This window comes from Spermophilus citellus (genome assembly GCF_964194105.1).
Source record: "Spermophilus citellus genome assembly, chromosome: 2".
Classification (NCBI taxonomy): domain Eukaryota; kingdom Metazoa; phylum Chordata; class Mammalia; order Rodentia; family Sciuridae; genus Spermophilus; species Spermophilus citellus.
In genome coordinates, this window is record NC_138183.1 from 135,007,167 (window position 1) to 135,028,166 (window position 21,000).

The 21,000-nt window shown below is 36.2% G+C and overlaps 2 protein-coding genes across 2 annotated transcripts; both read right to left on the reverse strand.

Moving 5' to 3' along the window:
- Nucleotides 1-2,733: 2,733 nt before the first annotated feature.
- LOC308632992 (olfactory receptor 8A1) lies at nt 2,734-3,663 on the reverse strand (the record flags this gene model as incomplete). Its single annotated transcript, XM_081265409.1, has 1 exon — nt 2,734-3,663. The coding sequence occupies one exon, from the start codon at nt 3,661-3,663 to the stop codon at nt 2,734-2,736; it is 930 nt and encodes a 309-aa protein (XP_081121535.1).
- Nucleotides 3,664-15,375: 11,712 nt separating this feature from the next.
- On the reverse strand, nt 15,376-16,305 carry LOC308632998 (olfactory receptor 8A1-like; the record flags this gene model as incomplete). The annotated part of the gene is made up of 1 exon (XM_081265418.1): nt 15,376-16,305. The coding sequence occupies one exon, from the start codon at nt 16,303-16,305 to the stop codon at nt 15,376-15,378; it is 930 nt and encodes a 309-aa protein (XP_081121544.1).
- Nucleotides 16,306-21,000: the final 4,695 nt, after the last annotated feature.

Genomic DNA, 21,000 nt, shown 5'->3' on the forward strand with positions numbered 1-21,000 from the left:
TTCATGAGGGTTCTTAAATCCCAACCTCCTCAGTAATGCATGTTACCACCAAGCTTTTTAATTTTTGCCAGGCTTATAGATGTAAGAAGATATTTCACTGTTTTCATTTGTACTTCTATATTTAGCAATTGGTTTGAGAACCTGTTCATGTGATTGGTGGTACTTCAGGCCTTTTCTTCCATAAATTGAATGTTCTACATGCCTTTTCCATTTTTTTTTCCTGATGATGTTGATGTCTTTTTTGGGGGGCAGGCCCAAAATGGCTAAAATTAGGCTCCCTTGCTGAGGCTTTAGGCAGGCTCTGCTATGTTTTATGTTATGTTTGTAGTATGTAGCCAAGGCCATGAATTGGCTATATTATGCAGTCAAGGTCAGAAACACTGATTCAATGCATGTACTCAAGTGCATAAACACTTGCTTGGGAGTATACCCTCACTAATGTAATGCCTTCTTTATTTGGCCTGCATATAAAAAGGGCCTATGGGAAAGACTTGTGGGCTAATAGGGGACAAAATGGATCTGGCTGGGGACTAAAGCTTGAGGCTGTTGCCACCTCTGAATAAAGCATTTCACTATCCTGTGTCTTACATCTTATTCCACCTGCTGAGCCTTGAACCTTCTTTCCTGGGTCTACCCCTACCCCCCAACATGACACTTGTGATTTGCTGGAGTTTACCATATGTGCTATTTGGATATAAAATGCTCTCCCATTTTGTTGTATTTATTCTCCCATTGCATTATTTGGCTATTAAATCTATCACTTTTATCCTTTGCTGAACAAAACTTATATTTGTGTATAATAAAAATCCATTATTTCTTTGCTTTATGATTTCTTACCTACAGATAAACAGATACATTTTCCACATTCACTTCTATTTAGAGAGGATCTATAGTGGTAGAGATCTCATTTCATGCTGAAAAAGTTCTGGAGAAAATGAGGAGAGAAGCTACTTAGGTATGGTGCTCTTAATAGCCCTTTGATTTAAATTCTTTTCAGGTTAAAAAATAAAAAAAACTGTATTTTTCTAATTTTCTTGCATCTAGCACCCTAGAAGTTAGCTTCCACTAATTAAATGTACTTGTGTGAAATTTGAAAGGTAGGAGTTGGAGGTTCTCCCCCTCCAGTGTAATCAGAATCACCTGAGGGCTTGTCAAAACAAATTGCTGGACTCTACCCAGTAATTCAGTAGGTATGGAGTAGCATCTGAAGATCTGCATTTCTATCATATTTCTGGGTGATGCTTATTCCAGGATTCTGTCATTTATATTCCAGTGTCATGTTGTGAGAAGTATTCTTCATGGTGGCTGCAGTGATAAGAGGAAGCTGGAGCTTCCTGACTTCTAGGTCATATCTACCTAGATATGGAATCACTCTGGGGGCTCCCTCACACCTTCTCTAGTGACTCAAAAGCTATGAGCATGTAATTCTGTGCATTGATTCCCTTTCTGCCTGAGACAACTAGTTATTACAATTTCCCATATTAAACCACTATTTTTTTTTACAATTGTATATCCAAAATTGCTCTAAATGACAAGAGGATGCCCATAAATCCTTTACCCCATCTTGGTTAAAAAAAAGTATCTTTGATACTGTTATAAGCACTTAGGGAATGAACCATGTCTCATGGCAATTGGATTCACTGAGTGAGGTTGGCTGTAGATCAATGGTTTAGGCAGCAAAACAGAGTTTACAGCAATGTGTGTCCTAGGGTGGCCAGCCAATCTGGTTTATGTGGGACTAAGGATTTTCCCAGGATGTGGGGCTTCCACTGTTAAAACTGAGTCATTCTGGTGTAATATTTCGCTAACTTGAAGATGTTGCAAATAAAGACAAAGAGGTTTAGACAAGTTACAAAAGGAGGGGTGTTGAGAAATTATTATCTGGAGGCATATGAAATTGGAAGAACATAGATAGGGCAGTCTTAGTAGACTGTTGAAAGGGACTGTCAGCTTAAACTGAAGGGGACAATGAGTGAGAGCCCAGAGTGCAGGCTCTCTAGTCAATGAGGCTGAAGTCTGATTTATGTTACTTATCATCTCTGGGACCTCAAGCAGATTACTAAACCAAGTTTCTATATCTATATAGTAAGGCCACCACAGTATGTATCTGTGATAAGATGCCATTGAAACAGAACAGAAAGCACTGAGAAGATTTGCATGGCTGAGAGTAAGCACCAAAACATGTTAATGGTGTTATTATTATTGTTGCTGTTACTAAAAAATTACATAAAGGAATCAGATAGAAATTCTTGGGTAGAAATATTATAGAGGAGTAGAAGAGAGGAAAGGGAGGAATCTGGATTAGAAAATGACTGAGTATCACTAGTTGGTCCTTTTAAATTCAATTCTCTTTACATTAAATGTTCCCAGGTGCCCCAAAGGAATTGAATAATATTTTCTCTGTTGAATGTGGTAAGATCATGAGTGACTCCCACACTCAATATTGGAAATTTAATTTTTGTTAACTTAGAATTAATGAAAATAATGTTTAATGAAGGGCTCAAGGTAGAGCAAATGGATCTCACATGAAAGAATATGAACTTGAAAATTGGATAGTATCAAACAAAATGAGAGAAGAGAGGAAGAGAAGAAATGGAAAGAAGGAGAGAAGGCACTCTCTCAACCACATAGAGAAGTGATGGTTTCCCATCTCAATTGGGTAGGCATACAGAGGGCATCCTTCTGATATTTATAACAACTTATTTTTATATTGAGAAGAACAATTACATTGCATCAAAAGAGTTTTCTCCTCAGTGTCTTCTGCAGGGCAGCCTTTACCTCCTTGTTCCTCAGGCTGTAGATCAGAGGGTTGAGCATGGGGATCACTGTGGTGTAGAACACAGAGGCCACGTTCTCCTGGGCCAGGGAAGTGGCAGTGGAGGGCTTTAAGTACATGAATGCAGTGGATCCATAGAACAGCCCCACGGCTGCAAGGTGGGAGCTGCAGGTGCTGAAGGCTTTGGATCTACCCTCTGTGGAGCTGATGCAGAGGATGCTGGACAGGATGAAGGCGTAGGAAACAAGGACTGTTAAGCTTGTGACTGTGATATTGAATCCAGCTAGGAAAAAGACTGCCATCTCTATATCATAGGTGCTGGAGCAGGAGAGCTTCATCAGGGGGAGGATGTCACAGAAGTAGTGACTGATGAGGGGCTCACAATAGCGCAGTTTTAACATGAGGCCAGTTTCTATTGTTGAACCAATGAGTCCCATAGTGTAGACCAGAGCCACCAGCACAGAGCAGAGGGCATGGGACATGATGACATTGTAAAGCAAAGGGTGGCAGATGGCTACATAGCGGTCATAGGCCATCACCGTAAGCATGTAACACTCGGCAATGACAAAAACCAGGAAGAAGTAGAGCTGAGACATGCACCCCACATAGGAGATGACATTCTTCTGGAACACAAAGTTGACCAGCATTTTAGGGGTAATGACAGAGGAGTAGCAGAGATCCACGAGTGACAAGTTGCTGAGGAAGAAGTACATGGGGGTGTGAAGCTGAGGGTTGAGACAAATGAGGGTGATCATGCCCAGGTTCCCCACCATGGTGACCACGTAGATCCCCAGGAAGAGGATGAAGAGGGGGAGCTGGAGCCCTGGCTGTGTTGTTAATCCCCCAAGAAGGAACTCTGTCACTGTGGAGTCATTTTCTGCAGCCATTTCTCTGGGTGGGAGGCCTTTGAGGATGGTAAAGAAGAACCTGTGAGAGGCTGCCTCTGCACAGCCTGGGGAAGCTTGTTTTGTGTATTTGGTGTCTGCTGAGCCATCCTGTCTGTGGCCTATATAACTTCCCCTCACTCCTGCTGTTTGGTGAGTGAAGGGACAGCTCCTGAGTATTTCAGAGATCTTGAAGATGAGAGGAAAGGGACCAAGATCTGTTATCCATTTACCTGTTTCTCAAATATTTAGAACTCTGGTTCTCAAAGTGTCTTCCCTGGGGGTTGGGGTTGTGGCTCAGCAGTAGAGCGCTTGCCTAACATGGTGTGAGGCCCTGGACTCGATCCTCAGCACCATATAAATAAATAAATAAATAAATAAATAAAATTATTATATCCAATTACAACTAAAAATAAATAAATAAACAAAAATTGTCATTCCTGGACCATCAACTTCACCTTTCCTGAAACTTATAGAGATGCAAATTCTCAGCTTTCATTCCAGAGATATTAAATCAGGAACTCTGAAAGCTGCTGGACAATTTATGTTCAACTATCTCTCTAGGGACACTCCTGCACACTGAAGTTTGAGAATCTCCACCCCATATGCAATAAATTGCATATATCAAATTTTCCATGTGCAGATGGAATTTACTTCAGAAGTGGAATTTCACTATCATTTATGCAATTCCTAAACAGTCATGAATAGATAAATGAATGTCCTCTGAACTCAATACAGAGTCAGTCAGGGTGATATGGTAGTTATACCTGTATTATTGAATTACTTAATCAATTTCTCTGAAAGATGAAGAAAGTAGCAAAATCAAATCCAAAGGTGACTTGATTGAAAAGAACATGGGATAATGTGTATTTGGAAATCTTATTTTAAATACTTGGTTCCTATAAGATTGTGAGTTGTTTTAAGTGTGTGGAATTTGTTCATAGACACCAGACTCAAGATCCTAAGGCTATAGTTCTCAAGACATCTAAAATTTAAAAGGTATTAATACTTGCTATCCACAGAAGTTATGATATAATTGAACAGTGCTTCATTTTTGGCACTGGCATATTGTATTGCCATAGTCAGTGCTTTATAGTTTATTACTATTTATATTTATAATATCAAAACGTATTGGTGTTACATCCTAAATAGGAAAGTGGTCAAACTGTAGACATGTCTTTAGGAAGCATGGATCATGATTTATGTATACAGCATCTTTTGTTTTTCTTTTTATCAATTTCATTGGCCTTGAAGTTTTTTTCATTTGTTTTTTTTAGGTATACATGACAATAGATGTGTTTTTTTTTGGTTGAAAAACTTAAATTCTCACTATTTCTTTTTTCTGATATAATCATTACCTTTTGTATAATGTTCTATAGTTTACACATTTCTTTCAAAGGTCAATGTCATTAAGTCCTAAAAGTTTTGGGTAAGGGCAAATGTGTTTAGTAAAGGATATTTACTGCCATTTTTATATTGAGCAGACAATATAAAATTCAGGTCAGATACTGACTTGCTCAAGGCCTACTAGTTATTGATGAATTGAAATCAAATGTACTCATGTTCTTTCTTGCTCATGAGCTTCTTTCCTTTCCTCCCACTGGTAGTTTTCTGAATCTATAACCTGAGCTCTAAGAAAAATGTGATTGTGACATGCTTTACATTCAATATCTTCACATGTACCTACTGCAGAGAAAAAGAAGAATGCTCTAATGCAATTTTTCATTCTTTAGAAAACATAAGCTCCACAAATTAAATAAATTACCCAGGGTAACCCAGCTAGTAAGAGGCAGAAGTAGGTGTAAAATGTAGGACTTTTGACTACCAGTATGTTTTGTCCCCACTAATCTATATTGTTTTGTTGTTGCTTATCTTTGTGTTATCACTTTCTTATTAGTAGTAAAATTAATTAATTAAGTTTTGTAGATAGAGGAGGGATCTTATTATAAATTTCAGATTTTTATATTTTTAAAAATTATGTATGCAGAAATGCAAATAAGCAAAAACAAAACAAAAACCTCAAATACCAGAAAATGAACAAAACAAACACTATTTACCTGCTGCTTGGTATCTTAACACTGTATATATTTGGAATCTTCCTCTATATTTTTATATACAAAGACAAATTTACATATGCATAAATGTATATGTACTTCTACAAAAATATTGTGTAACTTTTAATTTATTACATAGGATTTTAAAATCATTGTCTCATTTGATTTTTTTAACAACACTATTTGGTACTATTTCTTAATGTAAGAGTCTTAAAGTCCCTAGGATGTGATCTGGAGACAAGAAAATCTTCATTGGATTGCAAGTTTTTTATGTTACATTGTGGATGGCAGAAGTATTTAACTTTAATAATAACTAATATTGGAGGTAGCTAGGATTTATTGAATATTATTTTCATTTATTACAGGGAAGGAAATTATTTTCTAGATTAAAAAATAGACTAAGAAGATCCTACTATTCCCTTTGACCCATCCTCTGCTCTAAATGATAATAGAGAAAATACTCTTTCAATAACAATAGATCAAAGTGGTTTACAACAGAACAGAGTGTATACCATTTAATAAGTGAAGCACAAATCAGAATACCATTAAGTAGGAGAATTCTTGAGAACATGTATTTAAATTTTCCCTTCCATGATCTTCTGGTAAAATAAACTAAATGAATGTAAACCACATATCTTCCATGATTTATTACAATTATTACCTGTATTTTACCTTAGCTTAGGATTGCTGATGAGGAGAATCCAGCACACAGAAAAAAAAAGCACTTGGAGATGAAGATAAATGTACAGTTGTAGATGGTCTGCATTACAAACAAAAGTTCACAGATGAAGGGTATTTTAATGCAATTTTTAGAGAATGTAATTAAATACCTATGCTGAGGGAAAATGAAATACTTTCTCCTGGATTTTTTGTGAGGTGTTTTTGGGTTCTATGATCATGAAATACAAGAAGTGTATAGATATATATCCAGTTCTAAATCTACTCACAGGACCCAATGCAGTCACCAAAAAAAAAAAAAAAAAAAGGATCAGGTATATTGGGAGGGTTGAAGTTCTGTTTTCATCTGTATGTGCAGAACATCTCATGGGATGCAGTCACTTTGGAGACTATGGTCCTCAGTAAAGGAATAATTAGAGTCTTGTTTTTCACTTTCTTTGCAAATCATTTTTTTGTCTCCCAGGTATGTTAATTTTCCTTGTATTGATAGAGTAATCTTATATCTAGGGAAACTTAAGAGTCAAAATCCACCATTGGAATATTTTAGCTCCAAAAACTGCATCCTCCTCCTCATCTCCACAACGACCACAGCCATTGCTATCATCAGCATCATTTATTACCATTATGATCGTTATTCATCAGTATGCATCATCAACTATCTTTGAAAACAAATTCAAAGATTTTACTAAAACAAGCTGTAAATGAATGTTAAATTTATTAGGAACCTTAAATTTGTCTTCCTGCTGCTGTACATGTAGAATGGCAGGAGGTTGAAGAGCAGAAGGTAGACTCTTAGGAACCCTTTATTTGTATGTGCATTCATAAGGGAAGTGTGTTCATAAGAATACCTCCTCCTCAATAAAATATTGAGTATTACATTATCAAAGAACATATTGGTAATGAAGAGTTTTAAATTACAGTCTTTATTTGGAGATCATTGTAGATTCACATGTAGTTGTAAGAAAAAGTATAGCCAAATCCTATGCTAACCGCTTTCTACCATTTTCCCGTATAGGTGCCATCTTGCAAAACAATGTCATAATCAGGATATTGACATTGGCACAATCCATTGATTTTATTCAGTTTCCCCAACTTTACTTATACTTGTTTGTGTGTGGCTGTTGTGTATTTTGTTCCATGCTATCAGTCCATATATCCACCACCACAGTTAAGATAAAAACACATCACCTTTATTTTCTAAACACATCACCTTTATTTCAAAACAATGATTTGGTTTTCAGCTATCCTTCAAAGATGGCACATTATTATTCTTTGGTATCATTAAAAACTCATCAATTTAAACATTTATTATATATTTCAATCCATTGCAGTTATTATTCTTTTGTTGATCAAAGATTTGTATTGTGGCTTCTGGAGTTGTCTTCAGTTCATCTCTGAATGTTTGGCTCAAAACTGTAACTTCTTTTTTTTTTTTTTAATTATTTTATTGTTGGTTGTTCAAAACATTACATAGTTCTTATTATACCATATTTCACAGATTGATTCAAGTGGGTTATGAACTCCCATTTTTACCCCGTATACAGATTGCTGTGTCACATCAGTTACATTTCCATTGATTTACAAATTGCCTTTCTAGTGACTGATGTATTCTGCTGTCTATCCCATTCTCCACTGTCCCCTCACCCCTCCCCTCCCCTCCCCTCCCCTACTCTCTCTCCATCCCCTCTACTATAAATCGTTTCTTCCACTTATATAATTTTTCTCCTACTCCTCCTTTCCTCTTATATGTAATTGTGTATAACCCTGAGGCTCACCTTCCAGTTCCATGCAATTTCCCTTAACTCTCACTTTCCCTCCCGCCTATCATCCCTGTTTAATGTTATTCTTCTTCTCCAGCTCTTCGTCTCTACCCTGTCCTTGGTTACTCCCCTTATATCAAAGAAGACATTTGACATTTGTTTTTTAAGGATTGGCTAGCTTCACTTAGCATAATCTGCTCTAATGCCATCCATTTCCCTCCAAATTCTATGATTTTGTCATTTCTTATTGCAGAGTAATACTCCATTGTGTATAAATGCCACATTTTTTTAATCCATTCATCTATTGAAGGGCTTCTAGGTTGGTTCCACAATCTTGCTATCGTGAATTGTGCTGCTATGAACATCGATATAGCAGTGTCCCTGTAGCATGCTCTTGTTAGGTCTTTAGGGAATAGACCGAGGAGGGGAATAGCTGGGTCAAATGGTGGTTCCATTCCCAACTTTCCAAGAAATCTCCATACTGCTTTCCAAATTGGCTGCACCATTTTGCAGTCCCACCAACAATGAACAAGTGTACCCATTTCCCCGCATCCTCGCCAGCACTTGTTGTTGTTGGATTTCTTAATGGCTGCCAATCTTACTGGAGTGAGATGGTATCTTAGGGTGGTTTTGATTTGCATTTCTCTGACTGCTAGAGATGGTGAGCATTTTTTCATGTACTTGTTGATTGATTGTATGTCCTCCTCTGAGAAGTGTCTGTTCAGGTCCTTGGCCCATTTGTTGATTGGGTTATTTGTTATCTTATTATCTAATTTTTTGAGTTCTTTGTATACTCTGGATATTAGGGCTCTATCTGAAGTGTGTGGGGTAAAGATTTGTTCCCAGGATGTAGGCTCCCTGTTTATCTCTCTTATTGTTTCTTTTGTTGAGAGAAAACTTCTTAGTTTGAGTAAGTCCCATTTGTTGATTCTGGTTGTTAACTCTTGCGCTATGGGTGTCCTATTGAGGAATTTGGGGCCTGACCCCACAGTATGTAGATCATAGCCGACTTTTTCTTCTATCAGACGCCGTGTCTCTGATCTAATATCTAGCTCCTTGATCCATTTTGAGTTAACTTTTGTGCATGGCGAGAGAAAGGGATTCAGTTTCATTTTGATGCAAATGGATTTCCAGTTTTCCCAGCACCATTTGTTGAAGATGCTATCCTTCCTCCATTGCATGCTTTTAGCCCCTTTATCAAATATAAGATAGTTGTAGTTTTGCGGATTGGTTACTGTGTCTTCTATTCTGTACCATTGGTCCACTCGCCTGTTTTGGTACCAGTACCATGCTGTTTTTGTTACTATTGCTCTGTAGTATAGTTTGAAGTCTGGTATCGCTATACCGCCTGATTCACACTTCCTGCTTAGCATTGTTTTTGCTATTCTGGGTCTTTTATTATTCCATATGAATTTCCTGATTGTTTTATCTATTTCTACAAGAAATGCTGTTGGGATTTTGATTGGGATAGCATTGAACTTATAGAGAACTTTTGGTAATATCGCCATTTTGATGATGTTAGTTCTGCCTATCCATGAGCAGGGTATATTTTTCCATCTTCTGAGGTCTTCTTCTATGTCTCTTTTTAGGGTTCTGTAGTTTTCATTGTATAGGTCTTTCACCTCTTTTGTTAGATTGATTCCCAGGTATTTTATTTTTTGGGGGGATATTGTGAATGGAGTAGTTGTCCTCATTTCTGTTTCAGAGGATTTGTCGCTGATATACAGGAATGCATTTGATTTATGCGTGTTGATTTTATATCCCGCCACTTTGCTGAATTCATTTATTAACTCTAATAGTTTCTTTGTAGACCCTTTTGGGTCTGTTAGGTATAGAATCATATCGTCTGCAAATAGTGATAATTTAAGTTCTTCTTTTCCTATTTTTATGCCTTTAATTTCTTTCGTCTGTCTAATTGCTCTGGCCAGTTCAAAACTGTAACTTCTAATACCTGCCTTGCTATTTGCCATAATAAGATATTTTGAACTGATCCCCAAAATTTCATTCTTCAGACATGGAGTCAATCATTTCTCCAAGAAACTTTTTTTTTTTTTTTTTAAAGTGAGAAAAGTATTTCAGGAGCACAAACTAGGTGCTAGAGAGGCTGATTGCTTCTGGATTGACCATTGTTTAAAACAGAAGTAGGAAATCAGGACAATGCAATTCTGAGGGCCATTCTTTTCTTTCTTTTTTTTAAACCCAGTAATTTTACTACTGTATGTTTTTTTGAATACATTTATTTTGTTTATTTATTTTTAAGTGCTACTAAGGATCAAACCCAGTGCCTCATATGTGCGAGGCAGATGCTCTACCACTGAGCTACAGCCCCAGCCCACTACTGTATGTTTTAATATAAATTCTGGTGCAATCTTCTTGGGTATGATGTTTCTTCTCAATATGTCCCTTAAATTTTTTAATACCAGGACTTTTTTCCCCCTCCAATTACCGTTTTTATAATTTGTTGTGTTCTCTTGGTTTGGATTTCTCTGTTGAGGTTCTCAATCTATGAAATTAGAGATCTCCTTTTATAGGCATTTGCATTTGTTACTTGCCTATGAATACTCTACTTTTTTCTTCCTTTTCACCTTTTATTTCTCCTGAAATTATGTTTATTTCTTTTCTGTTATTCCTAGTTAAGTCTTAGTTACTGTTTTTTTCCTTTTATTTCTAGTAATTTCCTAAAATTCTATTCTTAACTTATAATTTTTATAATTCTGATTTCTCTTATGCCTTGTATCATTTTCATAATGTGTTTTGGCTCATTTTGAAATAATGGTACAGTATTTATTTACTTGTGAGTATGTTCTTGTGGCTTCCTCTACAGTTTCTGAAAATACATTTTTCACACCATGAAAATGTAAATTTTGATTATATAAAAATTATGGGTTTTGTTCATCAAAGGAGACCAGTGATAGATGTAATAGAAATATAATGTAATGGGAGAAGAAATATAATACAACAGGTGAACATTTTAATCTAAATAGTATATGTAATAAGCTCCATCAAATCCCAAGAAAATACATCAATATCATCAGAAGAAATGGGGAAGACATATAGAACGTCCAGTTTGTTGAAGAGAAAGGCTGAAGTACCACTAAGCATGTGAAGAGGTTCTCAAACCAATTGCTAAACATAGAAATGCAAATTAAAACAGTGATGCATCATCTTACATCCATAAGCCTGGCAAAAATTAAAAACTGGGTGGTGATGTGTGTTATACCGAGGAGGAGGGGAATTAGAAACCCTCATGCACTGTAGCTGTTCTGGAAAGCAGGAAGACATTACTTATGAGAAATAAGTCCATGTTTCCATAGGACTCAGCAATTTTTTTTTTTGGTGGTTTTGGGGATTGAACCCAGGACCTTGTACATGCTAGGCAAATACTCTACTAACTGAGCTATATCCCCAGCCCAAGGACTTGGAAATTCTTGCCTGAAGTATATACCCATATTCTCTCCCAGGCCTATGGAGGACATGTACAAAGTCACACATTATACAATAATTTTTGCTGATGGAAGCATCAGACCAACTTGGTGTCCACCATTGGTAAACAGATCCGTCATACTGAAGACTTTGCTGCAGTTAGGACAAGCTATAGGCAATATAGCTTAGAAGTGTCATGCTCAATGAGAAGAGTAAGAAAGATAATGAGATGTAAAACACAATATTGTTTATGTATATTAAAATTATATGCAAAAATTTGCAAAAAAAGCACATTTAGAAAGAAAAAAGCATATAATACACATTAAGTAGTTTAGAATGGTTGCCCGGAAAAATAGCATGCATAGAATTTGGGAGTTGGTGGGATTCCCCCCTCCCCCACCTCAGGCAACCAAGATAGACCAATCTGGGCCAAAAAACACACCTTAACAAATGTAAAGGAATAGAAATCATCCAATGTCTGCTTTCAGATCACAGTTACTGTAGAAATCAATAACTAGATGATAGCTGGAAAAACCCAATATACATGAAGATTAAGTGACATTCTGATAAGGAACACATGGGTCAAAGAAGACATTTCAAGAGAAATTGAAAAATAATTGAACTAAATGAAGAGACAGATACAACTTATCAAAGTTGTGAGAGGTATTGAAAATAGTGCTTAGAGGGAATTTATAGCGTTGAACTCATATTAGAAAAGAGAAAAGATTTAAAAATAACTGTGTAAGTTTCCAACCTAGGAAACTACAAAAATAGCAAATTAAATCCAAAGCAACAAAAGAAAAGCAATAATAAATTTGATATACCTCTACTTATTTATGATAAAAGTGAAGAATCAACCAGGGAAAAGGATAATGAACCAAATTTTAGACAAGACCATTACATTAAGTGTTGGCAGAACATTTAAAAGGCAAAAGACAAGAAAGAAGTTCACATTGAAAGTTCAGACCATGAGAGAGAAGAAGGTGAGATGCAAATCATAGAATCATCAAAGCAAAGGTGATAAGAAAAAGAGCAATAAAGAATTGCTCCAGACATGTGTCTTTCAAGAGTGAATAAATGAGGTTGAGGTCTGAAGTTTTTCCAAAACATACCCACAGACAGAACAGTGAATATGATCAACAGAAGAATTTGAAATGGCACATGTAGCATCTACCATCAGGCTTTTCAGTCAAACAGATCTTCATTTAAATTCTAGTCCTAATAGTCATTAGCTGTGTCAACTTGGGCAAGATGCTCGACGACACTGTCTGACTCATTGTTCCCATCTGAAAAACAGGGATTATAATACTAAAATACAATATTTTGAGGATTAGATGTGGCCTTAATAAATATTTAACTTAGCAAATAAGTTTTGAATAAAAGAAGTTTCACACACACACACACACACACACACACACCGAAGGAGGAGAATATTTCAAGAAGTTATATTCTTAAGCAGTCAGGAGGAAATTGAAAATGACCTTGAATTATATCATTCTCTTCTGTTCACTCATTCTTATATAACTCTGTATATGTGCTTAGTTCAATAAAACCCTTTTACTTTTAATTCATCATTTCCAAACTATATTCTACAAGTCTCAAGCAGGAAAACCCCTCTCCAGGGAAAATCTATATTCCATAACTTATGTGTGACTAAGACAACCAGTATAATACAATAAATGACTGAACACATAATAGGCAGTCTTTCAAATCTTATTGCATATAACAGACTTACATATAAATGTACTTTAATAGGAATTCGTATTGCAAATCCATAAATTTAGGAATGGTTTCATGTCTTCTGAAGTTATGCATTAAGGGTTCTTGTAGGTATTTGGTGAAGCTCTTTAGTTCTCCCCACTAAACTAGAAATATAGTTACTTTTGCTAAATCAAAGGATTTTAAAATGGTAGTACTCGTGAGTTTTGACAGTGATGCTAGATCATATATCCCTACTGTGTGAAACTTCTAAGATCAAAGAAACTTACCACGAAGATAGTGGGGGAAGAATTTAGTGATGAAACTTAGAATTCATCTTTGTTTTTCATAGGTCCACAAAGCCCTTCAAAATCATATTATCATAAAAAATTAAATTGTGGGGATATATGTTCTATTTCATAAAGTGAAATCTGCCCCTACAATACTTTAAAATCTATAATTTTCCAAAAGCAAAACAAATGAATCAAGAATGTGCAAAGGATTGAAATAAAGAAGGGGTTAATAAACAGAAAAAAACTAAGATGGTCTTTAAGTGGAAAACATATGGTTTGATAGGAGGAAAAGGGATATGATTCTAAGCATAATGGAGACACTCCATGCACAAGAAAAAACAGAAAACACAGAGGTCTTTACAAAACAGAGAATAAGTATTGAAGGGTCTATCTTCAGTTAACGAAGACTGTTAGTGGGAAAAAGAGCCACAGACATTCTCTGAAGGGGTCCCACAACTAGCTCTCTGGAATTTAATTAGTTTCCACTAATTAAGTGTACTTGTGTAAGATTTGAAAGGTGGGAGTGGGAGGTTCTCCCCCTTCATTGTGATCAGAGTCACCTGAGGGCTTGTTAAAACAGATTGCTGGGCCCTACCCTGTAACTCAGTAGGTCTGGAGTGGGGTCTAAAAATCTGCATTTTTATTAGGTTTCCAGGTGATGCTCATTATAGGATTCTGTCATCTATATTCCAGTTTCATGGTATAGGAAACATTCTTCAATGGTGGCAGCAGTGACAGCTGGAGCTTCCTGACTTCTAGGTCTTATCTGTTGGGCCTATGGTGACCAGCCATTCTGGTTTGCCTGAGACTGAGAGGTTTCCCAGGATGTGGGACTTTCAGTACTAAAATTTGGAGAGAGCCAGATGAATTTGGGGGAGACTGCCACTCTGGTGTAATCTTCCCTTAGCCATCATGAAGATGTTGCAGAGAAAGAGGTTTGAGCAGATGACAAAGGAAGGGGTTTGAGAAATTTTAGCCACTTGAAATTGGAAGAGCAAAACTAGGGCAGTTTTAATAGGCTGTTCAAAGTTACTGTCAGCCTATAGTGAAGGGGACAAAGTGTGAGATCGCGGAGTGTGGGCTCTGTAGCCATGAGACTGTTGTTTGATTCCAGTGTTGATTGTTTACCAGCTGTGTGACCACAAGAAGATTACTAAACCAAGTTTCTATGTTTGTTTGGTGGGTACCATGGTACCTACCTTTTTAAAGACCTAAATAATATACAACAGAAAGCACTAAGAAGAGTTGCATGGCTCAGAGTAAACATCAAAACATGCTAGCTGCAGTTATTATTGTTACCAAGAAAATTACATAAAGGAATCAGAAAATCTTGGGCAGGAATTAAGGAGGAATATTAGAGGAAAAAGAGAGGAGAAGGAGAAATCTGGATGAAAAAAGTCTGAGTTTCATTACCTGTGACTTAAATTCACCTTTGTTTACCTTAAATTCTCCCAAGTGCCATAAATAGGAATTGAGTTGAGCACTATTTTTTATATTGAAGGTAATAAGGCCATGAATAACTCCCAAATTCAATACTGAAAATATTTAAATTAAAAATTAATATAGAAAGTGTTTACCATGAAGCTTTAATAGAGGCAATAGATCCCAAAGGAAAGAATATGAAGTTGAAATTGGCTAGTATCAAACAAAATGAGAGAGGGAGGGAAAGAAGAAAAGGAAAGGAGGAGAGAAGGCATTCTTCCAACCACATAGAAATGTGATTGTTTCCCATCTCAATTGGGTAGGCATGCAGAGGGCATCCTCTGATAACAACTTGTTTTTATATTGAGAAGAATAATTACATTTGCATTAAAAGAGTTTTCTCCTCAGTGTCTTCTGCAGGGCAGCCTTTACCTCCTTGTTCCTCAGGCTGTAGATCAGAGGGTTGAGCATGGGGATCACTGTGGTGTAGAACACAGAGGCCACGTTCTCCTGGGCCAGGGAAGTGGCAGTGGAGGGCTTTAAGTACATGAATGCAGTGGATCCATAGAACAGCCCCACGGCTGCAAGGTGGGAGCTGCAGGTGCTGAAGGCTTTGGATCTACCCTCTGTGGAGCTGATGCAGAGGATGCTGGATAGGATGAAGGTGTAGGGAACAAGGACTGTTAAGCTAGTGACTGTGATGTCGAATCCAGCTAGGAAAAAGACTGCCATCTCTATATCATAGGTGCTGGAGCAGGAGAGCTTCATTAGGGGGAGGATGTCACAGAAGTAGTGGCTGATGAGGGACTCACAATAGCGCAGTTTTAACATGAGGCCAGTCCCTATTGTTGAACCAATGAGTCCAGTGGCGTAGACCAGAGCTACCAGCACAGAGCAGAGGGCACCGGACATGATGACATTGTAAAGCAAAGGGTGGCAGATGGCTACATAGCGGTCATAGGCCATCACCGTAAGCATGTAACACTCGGCAATGACAAAAACCAGGAAGAAGTAGAGCTGAGACATGCACCCCACATAGGAGATGACGTTCTTCTGGAACACAAAGTTGACCAGCATTTTAGGGGTAATGACCGAGGAGTAGCAGAGATCCACGAGTGACAAGTTGCTGAGGAAGAAGTACATGGGGGTGTGAAGCTGAAGGTTGAGACAAATGAGGGTGATCATGCCCAGGTTCCCCACCATGGTGACCACGTAGATCCCCAGGAAGAGGATGAAGAGGGGGAGCTGGAGCCCTTGCTGTGTTGTTAATCCCCCAAGAAGGAACTCTGTCACTGTGGAGTCATTTTCTGCAGCCATTTCTCTGGGTGGGAGGCCTTTGAGGATGGTAAAGAAGAACCCGTGAGAGGCTGCCTCTGCATAGCCTGGGGAAGCTTGTTTTGTGCATTTGGTGTCTGCTGAGCCATCCTGTCTGTGGCCTATATAACTTTCCCTCACTCCTGCTGTTTGGTGAGTGAAGGGGCAGCTCCTGAGTATTTTAGAGATCTTGAAGATGAGAGGAAAGGGACCAAGATCTTGAACTCTTACCACTCTCCTAAGAAATCCTAGATCATTGAACCTACATGTTGTTGTTGGACCAATAGCTTTGCCTTTTCTTGGAGCTTGTAGGTCTCATCCCATAGCACTAATCAAGGTCTCTTGAATGGAGCCCAGCAATCTCTGGAAAATTCATAGTTTCAGTAATCTCTCCTGATGTTGATGCATACCAAATTTTGAGAACCTCTCCTACAGGCAATTAATAGTATATTTTCATATTTTGCAGTTGGAGATTGAATTTATTTTTGAAATGGAATTTCATCTATGCAAAATATAAACATTTAGTGAATGTGAAGGCATGGAAACATATCTGAAACTGAGGCAGTGTTAGGGTGATATGGTAGTCACATATCATTGAGTGACAAGTAATTGTTCAATCCTCTATGGTTTACACATGTCTTTCAAAGCCAATTGCAGTAATTTCTAAAAGTTTTGACTGTGGGGGTATAATCTGTTTGGAGCAGAATTTTTATTCCCATGTCATATTGAGAAAACGGTTGCCAGATATTAAGTGACTTACTCAAGGCCTACTAATTATTGGTAACTGGGAATCAAACTTACCTCTGCTCTCTACTGGTTGCAAGCTTCTTCCCATGTCTTCCATGTGTAGCCTTCTGAATCTACACTTCTGCACCTTTAGAAATGTGTGATTGTGACACGCCTTACACTTGACATCTTTATATGTGCTTAGTGCACAGAAAGAGGACTTCTGTGGTTTGTTTTGCTTTTTTATTAATCATATAATAAATTGAAGCTCTGAAAGTTATGTAAATTACTCAAGGTATCCCAGCTAGTTGGAAACAGACCTGGTCCTAAAATTCAAGATCCTCACTATCAGTCTGTTTTGTCTCCACAAAACTGTATTGTTTATTGCAAATCATCTTTTGTATAAATTCCCTATTATTTAGTAAAATGAATTTATTATAATTCTGAGAGAAGAACGATCTTGTTTTTAATTTCTATACATATATTTTATGTTGTAAATGCAATATACATGCAATTATAGTAAATTAGAAATGTAACTAAGCCAAAACAAAACTCATTTTTCTGCTATATGGAGCCTAATGCTGGTTGATGAATATCCTTCCATATATTTTCTATGCATGCATTTGTTTGCATGGAATATGGTTGTAAGTAGCTTCCATTATAAATAAGAGTTCATTCATGGAAGAAAGATTTTTCTTATACTTTTTTTTTGAAAATTGCAAAAAATGTTTTGTTAATTTCAGAAAGAGAGTTCACTATTTATAAATACATTACAGCATAGTTCACTCTGATTAAGTGTAGGTACACTATTTTAACACAATAACATTTTAAAAGGTCATAGGCAAATGAGTTATTTACTGGAACACTTAATTTATTTGAAATGAGAAAATGATTTTTTAGATGTTAAAGCAATTTTTTTTGAAGCCATATTATTAAAATAATATGACAAAGGATATTTCATTGTGAAGTCTTTGGAATTCTAAAATATCCCAGTGATGGCTCTATCTTTCCTATCTTAAAAAAATTTAAAGCCTAATGCTGGCCTCATCACTGTAATATGCCAGATGCTAACACCCTCCACCCCCAAATATGCCATCTCCTCTAGAGGAATACATTTGTTTTAGCTATGTAATGAAATACCTGTGCTGAGGGAAAATGAAAAACCTTCTCCTGGAAATTTTGTGAGATGCCTTTGGCTTCAACAGTTAGCAAATGCTAAAAGTATACAGATATATAGCTAGTTTAAATTAACTTAAAAGGTCTAGTACAGTCATGAAAAATGGGTCATGGAGATAAGAAGACTTCAGGTTCTGTTTAAATTGATAATTGCAGAACATCTCATGGGATGCAATTACTCTGGAGATTGTCGTCCTCACTAAAGGGACAATTAGAGTCTTAGTTTATACCTGCTCTGTTAATCATGTTTTATTTCCCAAGATTGTTAATTTTTCTTATATTGGTAGTGTTGTCTTGTGGCTAGGGAAAGTTAGAATCTGAAGTGACTATTAGAATATTTTAGTACAACAACCTCATTCTCATTTGCATCTCCACAACCATCTCAATCCTTACTATCAGCATCATCATTTATTACCATTATGGTAGTTATTCATTATTGGTATTTATTAGTATACACCATCAACTAGCTTTGAGATGTTTATTTTAAAGGGTTTTGAAAATAAATCCAAAGATTTTAGTAAGACAAACTATGTAGTTTAGTAAAAGAATGCTAATCCTTGATTTGTCTTCCTGCTGCTGTACATGTAGACAGTGTAGAATGGCGGGAGGTTGAGGAGCAGCAGAAGTAGATTCATAGGATCTCCTCATCTGTATGTGCTCATTCATAAGGGAAGTGAGTTCATAAGAAAATTTCCTCTTCAATGACAATATAATTCAGTATTATATTATCAAAAATACATTGTTAATGAGGAGACTTAAACTAAAGTCTTTATTTGGAGATTATTGTAGATTCACATGCAGTTGTAAGAAACAGTATAGCCAGATCCTATGTCGTATCCTTTATGTCATTTTCCCCATACAAATACTATTTTGAAAAACAATATCACACCCAGGATATTGTCATTAACACAATCTATTGATTTTATTTAGAGTCTCCTCATTTTAGTTGTTTGTGTGTGTGTATATATGTATGTATATTTTGTTTTATGTCATTTTGTTAACTGAATATTTTCATGTATACCACCATAATTAAGATAAAAATAAATCACCTTCATTTTCTAATTTTCAAAATGGTTATTTGATGTTCTATTATTTTACAAAGGTGGTAAATTATTTTTCTTTTTCTTAAACAAAATTCACATATATGTAGATTGAAATAAACTATACAAATTGATTTTCTTTGCCAAAAATAATAACAATATTTTCTGTATTATTTCTAGATAAATAACAAAGCATTTATTTTGTAGGTTTTCCAGTTTTGCTTATAAGTCAAGACAAGGCAGTAGGTATGGTCATGGAAAAAGAAGAAAACACACAAGTAAGTTGCCCGTATCAGTGGCTTCTGATTCTGTCTTGACCTTGAAGTAGAAGGGTTCAACATTTACCTCATAAAAACTTATGAAAATACAGACTCAATAAAGGAATGTAAAAAGCAACAACCAGATGTGGAACAGCAATGGCAGGCTCTTCCACTCAAACTTTAACGGTGTAACTTCTTCCTTTAAGTTCAGTTGATAAAGACAAAATCTGTACTGAAATGTGTTTGGTGAGCTCACAACTCTCTGGTTAATTCCCTGAACTGTCTGTTACAGATTTTAACACCCTTAAAATTCCTAATAGTCAAAGGTCAATGGTACACTTTGTAACATTTTATAAGATGCATTCTTTTCTTATATCTCCTCAAAATTTATTTCTTCAAAAACTGAAAAAATACCTGACAACTGGATCCATATTGATAACACACATTCTATCTAAAAGACTTATCTAAAACAATTCCAGAGTGCCACTAGCAGAGGTCATGCAGTGGTGAAGTATATGCAATTCTTCAAGGCACGAGAACCCAAACAGGTGCCATGTTTATAGGCAGATTATCAATGGCTAGTATATTCATATAAATTCACCAACAAAAATGCATTTTATGTTTTCTAATACATTGCAGTAATTCCTTTTCTTGATCAAAATTTTCTATCTTTGGACCCTAGAATTCTCTTCAGTTTGTCTCTGGATTCTTTTCAATCCCTAGCTGTAGCCTTTAATGCCTGCCGTATTATCTGATAATGACAAGATATTCTGAAATCATCTCATACACTTAATTCTTCAGACCTGAAAGTAATCCTTTATCTTAGAAATTTGATCCTTTTAGTGAGAAAAAGATGTTTGTTCAGAAACAAACTAAGTGCTAGAGAGGCTCATCATTTTTGGATTCATGATGTTTCCAGATTTTTTCAAATGGAACTAAGGAAATAAGGAACATGCAATTATCAGAGGATCTCTCATTTGTTTTTTAAGTCTAGTAATTTTATTAGTACTTGTATTAATATTTATTCTGGGGAAGTTTTCTTATGTGTGGTCTTTCTTCTTACTATGTCACTTCAATTCTATTTTTAGCACCAAGAAATATTTCTTTTTTTTAAAAAATACTTTTATTAGGCAGAATGTTCTCTCTGATATGTGGATGCTAACCCACAACAGGGGAGGTGAAGGTCAGAAGTTCATTGGACTAGACAATGGGGAATGAAGGGAAGGAAGGAGGATGGAAATAGGAAAGGTAGTAGAATGAATTAGACATATTTTTCCTATCCTCATATATGAATATATGACCAATGTAACTCCACATCATGTACACCACAATAATGAGATCCTAATTGGAACAAGTTACACTTATTCTATGTATGTATAATATTACAAAATATACCTTACTGTCATGTGCTAAAATTAAAATTATAAACAAAATTAAAAACATAAGTATAAAAATGCTTTTATTTTTGACATAATCATACATGCATGGAATTCAAT